Raw genomic sequence first — 17,768 nt, 5'->3', positions numbered from 1 at the left:
TCCTTTACTCTCTGTATGTGCACTTTGTGGCTCTTTATTCAGCGGCAATAGCACATGTTCAGAGATATTTGATCACTGGCTGTAAAACCTGTTTAATTGCAGGTATGATACAAGGAACTAATGGCTCTTCTGGAATGTCCTTGTGATTTTCTGGCTTGTCCTTGCAGTGCAAAAACAGTAGATTTATTTTTCCATAGTGTATTTCTTTCCACTTATTTCACCAAGTAGGAGGGAAAAAGGATAGAAGATTGAGATTTGGGTGAGAGTGGGTAAGGGTTTGAGGTTCAGTTAGGTTTTTGTTTGTCATCTTTGTTTCCTAATAGGTTGGACTTGATGGACTAATGTCTTTATTCAACCTCAAATACTATGTAACTATGTCCCCAGGAGGAGATTTCCCCTCACTTTTTGTCAGGATTGGAAGTGATAGTAAATCTCTCTATCAAAGACACAAAACACAATTTTAATAAACTACCTCACAATAGTTATATGGCATTCTTGTTCTAATGATTAATATCCCCTTCATTTATTGTAAAAGTCAAGTCTAGAACAGTCTTATATCAGATACCTCAATTTAACCTGAAGTTTAATCAAATATTTCATTGCATTTCAATGCATTGCCACATTCTAGTATAATCTGGTATTGTTGAGCAACTATAAAATTCAATGGGGGACATTATCAAAACTGGAGCAGAGATAATCTGGAGTACTTGCCCACAGTGACCAATCAGCTTCTCCTTTTTAGTTACGCTTTGAAAATAAAAGCTGATTGGTTACAATGAGCAACTCCACCAGATTCTATCTGCTCCAGTTTTGATAAATTCCCCCCATTGAGGGAAAATAATTAAGACTGGAGCAGACAAAATCTGGAGCAGTTGTGCATGTCAACCTGTCAGGTTCTCTCTTTCATTTCCAAAGCTTAACCGAACAAACCGAAGGGAGAAGCTGATTGGTTACTGCTCCACATTCTGTCTGTTAAACCCTAGGTTTCCTCCTAAGATTGCTAGGGGTTCCTTGAGCAATGGGTATTACCAAATTAATTACCCCCTACATTAATAATGCTAGGGGGCATTTTTTTCACTGGCCACTAATGTAAGGAGCCACTTCTAAATTGACCAGTAATGTTAAGGTATACCAACATGGTTAACTGTTTGTGTTTCTTTTCTGTAAATTGTATATTTTTTAGCAAGTGCACCCTCAGACCAGAAAAGCTTTTTAAAGGTTACTCCAGGTTAAAAACGTGGAGAAAGACTGCTCTACATGACAAACAAGAAAAATTGAGAATTTCCATTTCTTGAAGGTCCCACGTTAAAGCAAATCTGTTCACTGGATAGCACACATGGTAAGGAGGAGCCTTCACTTGCCTTTCATGTGCTTACACTGTGCCCCATTCGCCCACTAGATCCCCCTCAAAATCAGTGTGTATGTTCTGAATGTACAATGGGTGGGAGATTATGCAGGGCTATGGACCCTCCACTGTTCCCATATAACAGTGTTTAAGCCTGGCAATTGCCATTTAGGCAAAAGGTGCTGTAATGGGGGAGGCGGGGAAGCACACATGCTCCCCAATTGTGACAAGTACCATTTTTTCCATGTTTCTGTTGGGTAAACAGGTCAGTGGAAAAGTGCGAGGAATGTAAGAAAAGTTGCCTTACCATGCCCGCTGTCCTTTTCGAATCTGTCCAAGACCGTTACACTATTTAGACCACAATAAGGGTTTGCTTTGATTCAATTGCTGATGTATCAATTTATAATATTTAATTTGTGATTGTAAATAAATTTCATTGGTATAATCATCAAGGATTTAAGGAGTTAAGGATTTCTGTCATATTTTTCTATAGATAATATGCTGCTATTTTGAGTTTAATCCATCTTTTTATATTGTTTGCTCTCATGCCTCAACTGTGTCAGTAGATTTCTCTAATGACTCCTAGCTTTGCAATAATAACCTGATTGAAAAGTGTTTATACCCTCATTAGAGATATATTTTAGTTCTTGACTGAAAGCACAGTGTGTAAACTCTGATTCAACTGGGAATGGCAAAGTGGCTTGCTTCCAAACGGCTCTGTTTGCTGATAATTTTGGCACTTCTCCAAGGGGTATTCTGTCTAGGAACTAGCTGTGAGAATATAATCTCTGCTGCATACAGATTCCAGGAATTTAGTTCTAATTTACAGCTGCCTGTAACTCTTACTGCCAATGGAACCCACATTGCATTTCTTTATCAATTGCTTCTGGCTATGAATACATTCAAGGGATTCAAGTGCCTCTTGGCATAAACTGAAGTGTACTAGTAACAGAAGAATACTTCTTAGAGCTACAAAGTGAATCAAATCTGTAGCAGTAGCAACAAAAATACCTTTATATCCTGGAAAATCTGTGTAATTCAAGACTAAACTTCTTTGGACATCTTTGGTAAAGGTTTAACAGGGCATTGAACAGGGTCTAGTGGTTAGCGCTCCTGCCTCACAAACACTTGGTCCTTGGTTCGAATCCCAACCAGGACACTATCTGCGTGAAGTTTACATGTTCTCTCTTGCTTGCATGGGTTATCTCCAGGTACTCTGGTTTTCTTCTACACTCCAAAGAGTGTTTAAATTGTCCCTAGTGTGTATGTTGGGATCTTAGATTGTAAACTCCTTGAGTGCAGGGATTAATCTGCAATATGTAAAGTATTGCAAAAAAAATAGTCAGCCCTATTGAAATACCTGTAATAAAAAAGTGGTCTTAAAATAATTGGTCACCCAAATGTAGTATTTTGGTCATAGGTGGAGCATAGTAGAAGGACTCTGTGGCCTCTTTTATTCCTTGGGGATTCCAGTGGTGAATTCTTCCTGCAATAATTCCATCTTATGTATCTGCCCAACTTGGAGTGTTACCACTCTATTTGCATTCTCCAGAATGTAAAACAAATGTACAGTTCAACAGGGAGAGTGGATTTCCTTTGCAATGGCTGAAGCAGGTATGCAGACCTGGGGTCATATAAGGACATTAAATAAAGGCTGAAATATTAATTTTGGGCGGATGGACCCTTTAATAGACTGCTAAAGCTTTGCAAGTGCTAGCTTTTCAAGATTTCAACTACGGATGTCATGTTTGTCTAGGCAGCAGGGAAACACTTTGGCCTTAGCATCACAGTTTATGATAGATTAAGCCTTCAGTGAGAATTTAATGAGTATTCCTGCTTATACTTGATGCATTCCCTCAATTATTATGGATTTTAATGTTACTTCGAGTCCCAGTCAAATGTTGATTTTTGAAGATCCTAATTTTTTTTAATCAAGCTGTGACATTTTATTATATTCATATTCAGAGGTGCACCGAAATAAAATTTTGAAACCGAAAAGGATCTTTTGAAACCGAAAATATAAGAAATGTCAGGCCGAAACCGAAATATAAAATGTTTCTAACATTGTAATTTTTTTTAAATACCGTATTTAATTTGTATTTATTTCTGTCTAAACATTTTATTTTTTTATATTTTATTTGTATTTATTCTTTTTTTAAATAATTTTTTTTATTTTTGAACTTTACTGTCGGGGGCTCTGTGAAATATCAGGGGTCTAAACAGACCCCTTGTATTTCCCTCATTAAATAGAAAAAGAGATTGAGGACACAGAGTAGTAAATCTCTTTTTCTGCATCCCCTGCTATGAATGAGCAGGATGCTTAGTGTTTCTGTTCATTCATAACTTGTGAAGATAGTATGTTTACTACAGGGATGGCCAAACTGCGGCCCTCCAGCTGTGGTGGAACTACGAATCCCATGAGGCTTTGCAAGATTCTCACAGCCACAGACATGACTCCCGGAGAGAGATGCTTCATGGAATTTGTAGTTTCACCACAGCTGGAGGGCCGGAGTTTGGCCATCCCTGGTTTACTATGTCCACAACCATGAATTAACAGGAAGTGATGTAGATCACTTCCCATTCATTCATTGGGGACACAGTAAACATACTCAGCGGAATTTATCAAAACTGGAGCTGACAGAATCTGGAGCAGCTATGTATGGCAACCAATCAGCTTCTCTCTTCAATTTGTTCAGCTAAGATTTGAAATCAAACAGAGAGGCTGATTGGTCACCATGTGCAACTGCTCCAGATTTTGTCTGCCCCAGTTTTGATAAATTCCCCTCACTATGTCCTCAATTTTTTACAAACAGTCAGCGATCAGATGATTGCTGAGTGCCTTTACCCGCTCTCCATCCCGACTCGCTGTCACAGGAGGCTGAGCTGGCGGTGCAGGAGGAGAGCTTGATCTCCTCTGACAGCTGACTCCTCCACCACACTGCCGCCTCCTGTGACAGCTGAAGCTGTCTCCGTTCCCACATCCTGATCTGTCACAGGAGGCTGAGCGGGGCGGTGTGAGAGGAGAGCTCACCCCTATGATTTAATCACTTCCATTTGGTGTCCAGATTTAGTGCTTGCAGCTGTGGAGCAGTGGTGAACGCGAAGCTATATATTTGGAATAAACACATATTATAAAGGTGTTGTTTTCCCCACAGTTTGAAAGGACAAATTAAATATTGGCAGTTCTTGGCCTTTTCAGTCAGACAAGCACACTATCCCAAACTTCAGTTATTTAACTTGTATAAAGGAATGACTATTAGCTGTGGGCCGGTGCACCACCTTATGGAATAAGCCCACAAACATCCAGGTGAGGCATTTCCACTTTCTTTCCATCCACAAACACCTGCAATTGCCTGCATTCTTACCCCGACCTTAAAATCTGAATTTCTGCATTAGAGGAAAAATTATCAGACCTATTATGACTGTGTAGTCTACTCCTTCCTACCTTTTTCGCCTTCCTGTTGACCAGTGAGGTCACCCATAACTACATTGTAGTTAATGGGGGGTGAAGAGCTAGAAGTGATGGGCTATAACAGGACAGATTTGGTCATTTTTCCCAAATACAGCACCCGAGGTTTAAGCTTGGTATGTTGCTTTAAACTGTTTCCCCTCTTCTCTACAAAATAGAAAATCTATGTGCACAGCAACAAAAGCATCCAAATATCAGAAGTGCTCATAGTCACCACACTGAAAGTCCAATACTGCCTGGGCATCACAACAGCTTACCCAGATCAGGTGAAGATCAAGCCATTATGACCATCCTTATGTCCTATTCCTCCTGTCTCAGCATGTCTTTGAATAACTGTGACCTGTAAGTGGTTTACTGAATGTTGGTGTTTTATTCTGGGAAAACACCTCTACTTTAGGCTCCATACATTCTGGAAAGTTATACTTTCTAAAGTTGCTTGTCCTGTGATTGATTTTTACTGAACCACCTTCATTGCTTGTCATGCAGATGGACAATGAAAGGAGAATTTAAAAATCAATACAAATCATATGACAGGTAGCATGTAAAGAGGAAAAAACACCCCTAAAATGTTTACAATGAAATAAAAGGCCACGCTATGTGGCAAGTTGTGAAGGATCAACTTTAATGGCCTAGGACAGGAGTTTATAACCGTAGGTACTAATTGGGGTGTGGGAACCAAATTATGGGGTCATGGGTTTAAATTGACTTGATGGGGTTGATTTACTAACCTTATAAACACGCCACGAACAAGTATACACCTCTGTAGTGTGTTCCCTCCCAGCAGGGCCGGACTGGGACTAAAAATAGGCCCGGGCATTTTAGACTGAGCAGCCCAATCACGTGACCACCAACAGGCCCCACCCCTCACAACAGGGGGCGGAGCCAAACACAGAAGTGAAATCGAGGGGCAGGGCCGGCCACTAGTAAGTACCGGAGGGCTACAGCTGACACACAAGCCTTGCTACAACCAATACACAAACCTTGCAACAATGTAGGAAGCTTGCTATAGAGAATATCTGTAAAAAATAAGTCAAGGCAACTGGACTTTCTGTATTTTACTTGAAGACATTTCACTAGTCATCCAACCAGCTTTCTCATATCAGAAATTTCTGAATTGAGAAATCTGGTTGGATGACCAGTGAAACGTCTTCAAGAAAAATACAGAAAGTCCCATTGCCTTGACTTATTTTTTACAGATATACCATGACCTGGATGAATGTGAACCTTCACAGACATATTGCTATAGAGAATCGGATCTCACTGGCCCCCCAACCCCCCTGGCATTCTCTGCACTAAAGTAGCTAACACTCTAATGTCCCCCGCACAGTCACACACTATTATTATACATTTATAAAGCTCTGACATATTCCGCAGTGCTATACAGAGAAGTCACATCAGTCTCTGTACAGAGGAGCTTACACTCTAATGCAGAATAATACCATCAGCTATAGAGGACTAAAAATCCCTGCAAAACATTATACAGCAATGCAGAATAATAGTATATGATATAGCCTGAAGTCTCGGGCAAAGGGTCTCAGAAGGGGAAGATAGGCAGCTGGTGGAAGCCCGGTAAGAAGGCACCGCGTGGTTCCCCAGAAGGCTGCTGCACGGGACCTAACACAGCCAAATCAACGCAGAAGTCAGTGGTGTAATGCAGAGTACAGAAGTCAGAGGTGCAACACAGAGCACAGCAGTGTGACGCAGAGGGCAGCGCTGTGACGCACAGTGCTGTAGTTAGCGGTGTGACGCAGAGGTCAGCAGTTTGATCTATAGTGCAGTGGTCAGGGTGTGATGCAGAGTGCAGAGGACAGCGGTGTGACCTACAGTGCAGAGGACAGCGGTGGGGCGGAGGTTCTAGTCTCAGGTGACGCCTCCAGTCCAGCATGATGCCCAGCTGCCTCCTTGTGCCCTCACTTCAGGACCCGCTCTTTCTCTGTCAATGGTAGCCCTGCAGTCTTATTCCTAGCCTATGGCAGCTGAAGTGGACAGAGAAAGTTGCAGGTGGCTAGCGAGGAGCCCGACTATTTAGCGGGCTTTCAGAAAGGCAGCCGGTGTTCTGTCAAACTCCAACTCCTCAAGATCTCCAATGACCTGACTTACTTAGAAGTAAGAGGTTCGGCCTAGAAGGCTCTACTGCACGTGGGCACTTCCCTATACACATACAACAGAGCAATAATGGGGGGGAGGGGACTGATCGGGGCTCTTGTTTATGGCGATTATGTAGGAATTGGCATATGTTATGCCGGAATGTATTGATAATGTGTTGTTGTTTAGGCACCATGTTGGTGTCATGTTGTACACTAAAATATGCAAAATGAATAAAAAGATTTTTCAAAAAAAAAAATCACACGCACCTGGTGCGTGCGTGTGTTTAGGTTAGTAAGTCACCCCCGATATGTCAGATTATAAAGTAAAAACCAGGGTATTGATATCTTTTAAAGTCATACAGGTACCTAAAATGACAGGTATAATGTTGACTTTGACAGTCTGGCGAAGGTGCTATGGGGCATATTGGGCATTCCATTGGAGGTCTGTAATTGTAAAAGGGTTAAGGACCCCTGGAGTAAGAGGAGATGTCCAAACTAGTATAATAAATTATTAAGCTTTCATTTGCTGAAAATAACTGGAATGTAACAGGTAGTTTAATTCACATTTACTTTTTATACACACACATATATTGTACATTTTAATCACACCATGGCAAAATAAAACTGTAGCTGCTAGTAATTATCTCTTTAGATAGACAAATACTAAATATTTTGCTACGCAAATCTTTTTTTTTTTTTCAACTGACACAACTAATGACATAAAATACAAGTGACTTGAAAAGCTTTTCTTCATGAGGATTAATCACAGTATCTGGATAATTGCAATATACTAATAACTACCTGTTTGATCCACATTCCTATTCTTCCCAGGCAGGGAGGGATGCACCATTTATAATTGTTATCCGAAAAGAACTCTGTGTTCTCTATAATTGCCTAAGCATTGTAGTGTGCTTGGGGCACAAAGCACTCTGCCAATCCTAACCTTCCACAGAAGGCTTAATTAATGAGCCATCATCTAAGGTTGCTTCTTATCTGATTAAATCTGAGGTTGAGATGAGCTATGTTCTGATTTTGAACAGAGATGTCACATTTACATGCTCAGTATGTGGCACAAACTAAAAACAAGAAGATCCAATGCAAATTAGACACTGTTCCCAGTAGCGTTTCAATGATTAAATCTGATCTAACAGCACCTACCTCTACAGTGCTATATTGAATTAAATATTTTGCCTCATGTATGAAATCTATAGGGACGGAAAGTATCTAGTTTACCCATAGTAATCACGCAGGATCCATTGTTTTTCTAACCAGAGGAATAGCGGCTGCATGAGTGTTGAAATCAGTTAGGCCCCGTTTACACCTACGATCGGATGAGTCTTTTTCCGTGAGACTCATGTGATCTGCTGCGGACCGAAGGTGCTGCATAATACAATAACAGTCTGTATCCAGGTGCAGTCCTCCATAAGTAATCATAGCCTGCATGATTACATGCGAACAGCTGTCGGCAGTGGAAGCTGTCATTGCATTGTCTTTCCACCTGCAGCAGGTCACATGAGTCTCATGGAGGAATTCATGAGACTAGTGCGATCGCAGGTGTGAATGGGGCCTAAAGGTCATTTTGAAATTAGTTTGTGCTTTCCTTTTATCCCACCATGAAAGTCAATGTCAATGTACAGCAAAAGCAAGGTAAATACATATAAAGTACATCTCACTACTATACACCAGCCTTTAATCTGACTGATATTTTTTACCAGCGCAAACAATTTTCCTTCCTACAGTATTTGCCCCACTGCATGGAATTTTTTTTCCCCCTGGAGATAGGCTTTAAAGTACATGTAGTGTAAAGGCTTCTGTATGACAGTCTAAACAAGTCCAAGTTACTATGTGATGCACAAACCCCAACAGTGGAAGGGTTTCAGCAGCAGTGGCAGTACTGTCAATGCAGAACGCAGTGGGCAGGACTAGGTACGGCCAGGTTCTCATTGACCAGCTACAGGCTGCTAGTCACACGCTCTGGAACGTCTTTTCATCCCATTGTCATGGAAGCAGGCACGCTCCCATCTCATCACAGGAAGCCCCATTACGTTAATTTCACTGGCAGGATCAACAGGTATTTGTGGGGTTTTGCAGGGGGAATAAGAGAAAACTTTAAGTGCTGATACACTTATAAACAAGTGCTGCAGCATAGCCTACGATCATCCATATCATTATGACCACTGACAGGTGAAGTGAATAATATTGATTATCTCATTACAGTGGCACCTTGAAGTAGGTGGGATATATAAGGCAGCATTTTGTCCCTGAAATTGATGTGTTGGAAGCATAAAAAACAGGCAACTGTATGGATTAGAGCAACTTTGAAAGGGCCAAATTATGATGGTTAGACGACTGGGTCAGAGCAACTCCAAAACGACAGCTCTTGTAGGATGATCCTGGACTGCAGTGGCTAGGACCTGCCAAAACCATGGTCCAAGGAAGAAAAACCAGGGTCATGGGCGGCCAAGACTCATTGATGCACGTTGGGAGCGCAGGCTAGCCCGTGTAGTCCAATCCAGTAGAAGAACTATTGTAGCTCACATTGCTGAAAATTTTAATGGTGGTTCTGATAGAAAGATGTTTCAACACACAGGGCATCACCACTGCAAGCTTGCAGAGGCAGTGTGATGCTTTAGTGAATGTTCCGCTGGGAAACCTTGGGTCCTGCAATCCATATTACTTTGACACGTACAGCCTACCTAAACATTGTTGCTAACCAAGTACATTTGACTCATTAATAAACATAAGTAACACATGAATCACTGATAACACATCAGCTGCGGCAGAATGAGTTTAAGGCAAGTTAAGGACAAGAAGGGTGGGTTAAATTTCTAAGTCTAAAGATAATTCACTGAGAAAGTAAATAGAGCTCTGATAGAAAGTGTCACATGACTATTAGGCAGTGTGTAACATATAATTCCACTATAAACCTTTTACTACTAAGGGTGCCCATTCATAGTGTGGGGAGCCCCCAGGCAGCACTGGGTGTTTTATGCTGCAATTGCTACATTTCCTGTGCCATCCCCTCTTTTAAGAATTTGCAGTACTTGCCATAAGCAAATCTTTAGACTTCAAGTCTGCATTAGTTGCATATTCTACCGTTTCATATGTAATGCAATATAACATTACCGATGGGTCCAAATGGTGATCTACAGTAATAGAACTAACGGGTCTCCCTGTGTTTCGTCTGTAAGAAACCTCTATAATGGATCCACAGCACACAAGCACACCTTGACTTTAGGGTCGGTTGCGAAGGGTTACCGCAACTCAATAATCTTCTTGTCTAGGTGTGCTAAGCAGCGATGTCCAGACTGTAGATGTAATGCTGAGAACTTTATTGTAGAACTTCAGGGAGAGAGGTTGAGGGTTAGAATCATCCAGGCAGATGTAGACTCCTTTAAATGGTGTGGTCGCTGTCTTCATTCACAGCAGGAAAAACACCTGGTACAGCAGTACATGAGGTAGAAGTCACCAGTTATGATCATCCTTGTCATCAGTAGTAACCACTGGGTCTCCAGACTCAGACCTTAGTGTAAGCACCTGGCTAGTCCCCAGGCTTCAGGCCTTGCCATCTCAGACAGTCCATAGCAGCCTCCCCCCAGGCAAGGCCCGGGGGAGGAAGAGAGAGCTCACATGGTCCACCCCAAGTATTTATCTCCTCCCCTACCATGCACCACTGGCCATTAACCTCACAGTGATTGGCTGGAGAGTGATATATACTCACAGCAATCTCTCATTGGTTGCTCTGCTCTGTGGCCTGGCTACACCCAGCAGCAGACAGATGAAAAGTATGACAGATTAAATAGGGGAAACCAAATGAGCTTAGACTACAAATCAGCCAGGGCTGCTTACAATGTGACAATAACTACATTTAATAGCACTCCTGCCTACAGGGGGCTATACAACTCATGCAATTGCATACAATTCAAAAGACAGCAGAAGCATAAGAATGAACTGACTTGGTGGCAAAGTGATTAGCACTTCTGCCTTGCAGTACCAAGGGTCCCCAGTTCAAATCCCAGTTAGGAGACTATTTTGAAGGAGTTTCCGCTTGTGTGGGTTTCCTCCCTAACTGCAAAGACATGCTGGTAGGTTAATTGTGCTTCTAAATTGGCCCTGTATGTATGCATGTGAGATAGAGACCTTAGAGTGTAAGTTCCTTGAAGGCAGGGACCGATATGAATGTGCAATTTAAGCGCTGTGTAAATTGTTGGCGCTATATAAATACCTGTAATAAATACATTGATCAGACTAAATTGCTACTCTTTGTACACTGCAGATGTAACATACATTTTCATATCTGAAAAGAGAAATTCATTTGTTATGTCCTATTGGATATCTCCATGTGGATCTCAGTTAATCTTTAGGCATGCTTTTAAGTTTACAGTGCTATAGCATAACCCTATAATCAAACTGAAGAAGGGATTAGAAAATGGTGTACCTAGCAGTGCAGTAGATGTATTAAATCACCACATTATTAATCTCTCCATTACTTAGCCTCTGGGTGAAGAAAACATAAACTGTGTGGGTTGAGTATGCTCCACTGGTCTTACTTAGGAAGACAAAGAGCACTATTCAAAAAACAGCAACCAATGTTAACAGTCAGAAATCATCTTTTGATAACCCTACCACAGCCAAATTAAGTCAGATTGGTTATGGGTTCCTGCACTTTGGATGGCATCATTGCATTGCTTTATTGAACAAGTGCATTGCATATGCATTGCTTTATTGAACAGGTCCACAATAAATGTATCTATAGACCCTATTTGGCAAAGAGAAATGTGCAAGGTATACTAGCTCATAGCTGTGAATCAGAATTTCCGTTTTACCATGGGGTCTATTTATAAACAGTTTGCAGCGGCATTTGCCTTTTGAACCACTGTGAATGCTTTCTGTACAAATAGAGGCAAAAATTTACGTTATAAGTATATTTCCTTTAAGGTCGAATGATATGTAATACTGTATTATGGCCACTAGATGGAGCTGAGGAGCATAGGAAATAAATACTTATTTCCTATACTCCTCAGCTCCATCTAGTGGCCATAATGTGGTATTTTCTGAATGTTACATTGCGCTTGAAAGAAAATAAATGAAGAAAGTTGTTTTTTTGCCTTTATTCGCACAGAACGAATGTTAATAGAGATTCACAGAGCAAATGTTTTTCTTTGGGAATGAAAATGTTCTATATTGGAACACTGTACTGTAGGACTAGTGGATGGTACATGATCGATTAATTGGAATATATATGCTATGCCAATATCTGAAGACCAACACAAGCCAAAAGGTTTCTTTTTTCAATTTTAAAAAAAAACTTATTTCAGGGTTTTTATAGCTGCCTGAAACTCTATTGGAGAGATATTTTTTTATCCTTGAACCACAATGTAATGAGGGGAACGGGGCTCACTGGAATACGTACGGAAGCACAAATGTCACTATGAAGATTGTGTTCGTTTTACCCTTTAGCCACTATACTAAAAAAAAAGTGATGGAAAATCTACTCAATTGAGCCACAGACAGCAATACAAATACACAGAGAGCACTGGCATCATGAAATACACTGCACTATGTATTGAGAGAAAAAAAAAAAGGTGAAAATACTAACAAGTACAGATGATAAATCCGCATGTAAAAATCACCTCCATGGGTAGGCTAATCATTACCATATTCAATTCAATTGGTATCAAATTGAATGGTCAAAAGTAGGTCTTATTTTTGGGGTAGGTCTTATATTTTAGCAATTCCCAAAAATAGTACCAGGTCTTATTTTCGGAGTAGGTCTTATTTTCAGGGAAACAGGGTAGTTGTCGATAGCTATCTGTTGAATGCTGGTTATGGTCATGGTTATTCCATCTTTCCAATGCATGCTATGATGCTGGTGGTTTTTATATGCTGATTTATCATCTGCACTTGTGAGTATTATTCACATTTTTTCTTACGTAAATAGTTTTATGTATTTCATGAGGCCAGTGCACTGCGTATTGTTGTTTATGTACAATACTAGATTGTGCTGCCTGTCACAAGGAGCTGCCTGCTGCATATCAATATGAATACTGAGGACCTCTGTGCACTTTGTTTCGAGCTATACCAGCCTACCTCATATATGCCTGAATCGCATTGGTATTATAGACTGCTTGTCCAAAAAAAGGGCACCACCTGGATTTAGCTAAGCAAATAAGTCAGCTAAGCAAAAGTTAGCTAAGCAAATTATCCATTGCATAATAGGTCTAGGAACGTTATGTGCCCAAAAAATGAGGTCAGCTGCCTACCTGAATATCCTGAATGACCAGGTTTTTCCATCAATGGATTTTTTTTTTCTCTGATGTCACAGGTATATTTTAAGATGACAATGCCAGGATTCATCGTGCTCATATTGTGCAAGAAGGGTTTAGGGAGCATGAGACATCATTTTCACACATGGATTGGCAACCACAGGGTCTAGACCAGTGATGGTGAACCTTTTTGAACCTGAGTGCCCAAACTGCGACGCAAAATCAATTTATTTACCTCAAAGTTCCAGCGCTGAAAATAAGTTTAGTACTGTATTGCAGTTTGGTCGCTCGGCTTTAAGAAACTTTCAACATCACTTCCTTAGGCCCCATTCACAACAAGCGACATACCTTACAAGCGGGGTCGGGATAGCGCGACTGTTCGGGGCGACGTTAGAGCGACCTTCACTGTCGGGCTGCATTCAAAAATAGAAACATTGCGCGACATCAGCGGGGAAAAAGGGTCCTGCTGGAGCGACAGCGACGGGCGACATAGAGCTGTACATTAGAACAGCTCTATTGAATAACATTGGCCGGTGCGAGGAGGAAGCGGCTGTCTAATCTGCCTGTTTAGAGGCCGTCGACGCTGCCTGATTGTGACTGGCCTGGATCACGAACTGAGGCGATCTGGGTCGGTCGGATCTATTTCCATTTGTGGTCCCTGAACCTGGGCTCGCGTGCCAGCAGAGAGGGGCTTGCGTGCCCTCCCTGGCACGCGTGCCATAGGTTCGCCACCACTGGTCTAGACCTTAACCCCATTGAGAATGTTTGGGATGTGCTGGAGAAGACTTTACACAGTGGTCCAACTCTCCCATCACCACTACAAGATCTTGGTGAAAAATAAATGTAACTCTGGACGCAAATAAATGTTGTGACATTGCACAAGCTTATTAAAATGATACCACAGTTAATGCCTACTGTAATCAAAGCTAAAGGTGGTCTAACGAAATGTTAGAATGTGACTTTTTTCTGGACAGGCAGTGTATCTACAGAAATAAAACCTGACAAAGGTTCTATCTCTTCTACACTCTTTTACGGAAAAATAATATTATAATAAGAGTGGTTAAAAAAAAAAAAAACTACCCATCTGTAAAGCAACCCTCTGATAAATGTATGCTGGTTCCAGTGTTGCAGAATAACTTCCGCTCCATTACTTTGTATTGCTTTGTGATTTGTTTTTTTATAGACCAGTGAAAGATTAGTACTCCTGTCAGGTTTTACTACCAACAGAGTCTCTGCTGTAGAGATGCCTTCACTTAAAAAAGCTTGTTTCCCAAGATAAGAAATGAGGGGACATCTCTCTAAAAGCAACACAACAGACAGAAGAAAATATGTAATCTTTTCATTGCTGGCTGTTACAGAAGTTACCTCACTTCCTGTCTGGTAAAACGGTGTCCCCACCCTCGATATGTACAAAAGCATTTCTGCGAAAATAAATAGAACATATCTTTATGTGGCCTGTCACCTAATGTAATCATTCATTGTTCACTGAGTGAATCTATTGTATAAGACTGTGCCAGCTACGGATGAAACTTGTTTTACTAATGGAAAAGTACATGCAGTTACTACCTCTCTCTTACTTCCTGTTGGACATTTTGTACAGAATACTAGCACTAGCATCAAAGATTTTGTAATGACTGTGAAATTAAAGGATAGGTGCATTTTAAAACAAAGTGCACATATCCTTTCTGTTCCCCACCCTTGATCTAAACAATCCTATCATTCCCCTCCACGGATCTGTACTTATCAAGATCCGATGGGCACGGTTCCTGTATTATTTATTTATTTATAACAAGTATTTATATAGCGCCGAGAATTTAGCTCTACACAGTTGCACATTCACATCAGTCCCTGCCCTCAAGGAGTTTACAATCTAAGGTCCCCATCTCACATACAGTACAGGGCCAATTTTAAGCAGGAGCCAATTAGCCTACCAGCATGTCTTTAGAGTGACATTTCTGTCTGCACTGCTCCCTCTGCTGGCTATGCCTGCACATTACAGCCCCATAGAATTTTGTGGGGCCAACTCCCATTAGGGAGACGGACGTGGCCAGGAGAGAGAGAATTGCAGCACTGACTGTCAACAAACAGCACAGCTGTAGCCCTCATATCTCAGCAAGTATAGGTCTGCGGAGGGTGGGGGTGGGTCAGGAAAGGGGGACAAAAAGAATAACTGCACTTTCTCTAAACCAGTGCTTCTTAAATTGGTACCTTCCTGAGCACATGTGCGCAGGAAGGTTTTTTTTGTTTTTTTACATTGGTATTTCCTCGGACAAAAAGGGGTCACGAGTGGAGAAAGTTTAAGAAGGCCTGCTCTAAACCACACCATGGAAAGCATTTGCAAACTTTGCTTTTATGTACAATGTGTGTCTATGCAGCCATATTTGTCTGTTGCAGAAATGGCTCATTCACAACAGCAGCTGGTGTGCACTGTGAAGGTTTCAGTGCCGATGCATCACACTGTAACCTTTTTTTCCCTAAGTGGCATTTCATTTAATTCTGTTGAACACAGCAAAGGGTAGTGTGTTGGTTTGTACAATGCTGTGCTGAAAAAAAAAAGTACTTCATGCAGTGCTTTTTTTAGAACACACCACCGCGGCGCATCTTTTTGGCAGCTCGGCAGGGAGAAGAGGGGCGGCACAGGCTCCAGCTTCTCCTTGGATCCCCGCTGCTCTCACCCGTTTGTATGGGCAGAGGCAGTAGGGATCCGATGAGTAATGGAGCGCTTCAACCGGCGGCTCTCTCCTCACCGCTCGGCCATCCTGAAGTGACATCCTGGAGAGCGGGAGGATCAGTAAATATCAGTGATATTTACCAATCCTCTGTGCAGAGCAAACACTGAAGTAATAGCTGATCACTCCAGTGTTTGTAAATAACTGGGGACACATAGTACTAGGTGTCCCCAGTTATGAATAAACCAGAAGTGCTTTACATCACTTCCTGTTCATGCGCAGCGTTGGGTGACATCACACATCTGTTGGGGGGGGCACAATTTTCTGTTCTTGCCTTGGGCGCCAATGGAGCTAGCTACGGCTCTGTTTCAAGGCATATAAAGCAGTAGCGCAGTGGTTGGTTTTGGCACCAACTCAGAATATTGGTTACCCATACATTGCATTATAATTTAGATTATTTCAGGTTTTCCAGTATGTTTAGAGATTGTGATGCAAGGACAGGCAGTGGATTGCAGTATGACAATAACTCCTTTATTAAAGAATTTACAACTTAACAGAAGTGATACAACATTCACAATTAAACACAAGATAGAGGACTAAGCTTAAGCTGACCATACATTTATAGATTTCTTTAGCTCAGCCTGCAGCTGATGGATGAATCTCCTCTGCCAGGCTATCATATTCTGAAAGCCTGCTGTCAAAATACCCAGTGCCCGCAGCTGATTGGCTTCAGTCACTGTTCGGCCATCAATTTCCCAACCAGCCCAGCCAGCAGGATCATACCCAGCTCGAATTCAGCAGGATTCGGGAGAAATTCAAGCAGTTTATGACCAGCTTCAAGCTATGTTAAGGTGACCATGTTGCTATGGATGCCATAAAGGACCACAGGACCATGCTAGTGATTTAGCAAGTAGCAGTTAGACGTAAGCTCCTCAAGCGTTGAATTGAGAAGATTCTAGTGGCACCTGTAACTCTGCAAAGTTTGATTCACCAGCAGGGATACTGATGAGTATGATTCTTGCCTTTTCCACAGCAGAAAAAAAATATAGAAGTTATAGAAGTAGTGACAGAGTCTCTTTAATTGAAACATAAAAGGCAGGCAATATCTACTTGGTGTCATGTTCATAGAAAGTACCACAAATTTTCCTAAAAACTATTTTCATTTCCTTTCAGGATGCGATTCTGGATTTGGAAAGGCCTCTGCTCAGAGAATGGATGAGATGGGCTTCAAGGTGATTGCCACTGTGCTGGATCTTAACAGCTCAGGGGCCAAGGATCTCCAGAAGAGGTGTTCAGACCGCCTAACTATCATTCAAGTGGATCTGACGAAACCTGAGGACATCAAGAGAGCCCAGCAAGTGGCAAAGGAGCAGACACATGAAACTGGTATGTGAATCCATCCTAATATCAGACACAGTACTTGCACCCCTTACTGGTGCATAAATAATCATCGAAAGATTAACATAAAGTTACTGTACTTATCACCGCAGTAGTAGAGTATTGTACTTTCGATTAGTACAGAGAGTATAAAGCTTTCATTTAGTGCAGAGAGTTCAGAGCTTAAGTGATGCCCTTTATTGGCTAACCTAAATGATTGAACATTATTAGGGAATTCTGAAAGCTTGCATCTTTAATAAGTTAAGTAAGCCAATAAAGGGAATTACTTAAACACCAAACCTTCTATACGTATTATAGTTATAATTTTTGATCTAGCTTCATCTTGTACTTGCTACTCTGAAGAGCAATGTGTACAGCAAGAATTTACAAAGCTTTTGGTAAGTTATGAGCAACTGTTGTGAAGCATCAAAAAGCACCCATTTACTTCTGATGGTACTAAACATGGGTTCCAAAGGAATAGCTGGCTGTCACTTTGAACAAGCTATCACCAGGCTTCAGCAATCATTCAGAAACCTTCAGTCAGTGTTTAAAGAA

At 41.4% G+C, this 17,768-nt stretch overlaps 1 protein-coding gene across 1 annotated transcript in view; it reads left to right on the top strand.

Annotated features, from left to right (window-relative positions):
* The window catches only part of HSD11B2 (hydroxysteroid 11-beta dehydrogenase 2), a 42,271-nt gene that overhangs the window by 12,921 nt on the left and 11,582 nt on the right, over positions 1-17,768 (top strand). Inside the window, exon 2 of the mRNA XM_018559645.1 lies at positions 17,010-17,222. Coding sequence (XP_018415147.1) covers positions 17,010-17,222 — 213 coding nt within the window. The remainder of the gene's footprint in view (positions 1-17,009; positions 17,223-17,768) is intronic.

Source organism: Nanorana parkeri, unplaced genomic scaffold (genome assembly GCF_000935625.1).
Source record: "Nanorana parkeri isolate BGI_ZX_2015 unplaced genomic scaffold, ASM93562v1 scaffold409, whole genome shotgun sequence".
NCBI classification, from domain to species: Eukaryota; Metazoa; Chordata; class Amphibia; order Anura; family Dicroglossidae; genus Nanorana; species Nanorana parkeri.
Note: the sequence above shows the minus strand (reverse complement) of the source record. Positions and strands in the feature narration are given on the sequence as shown.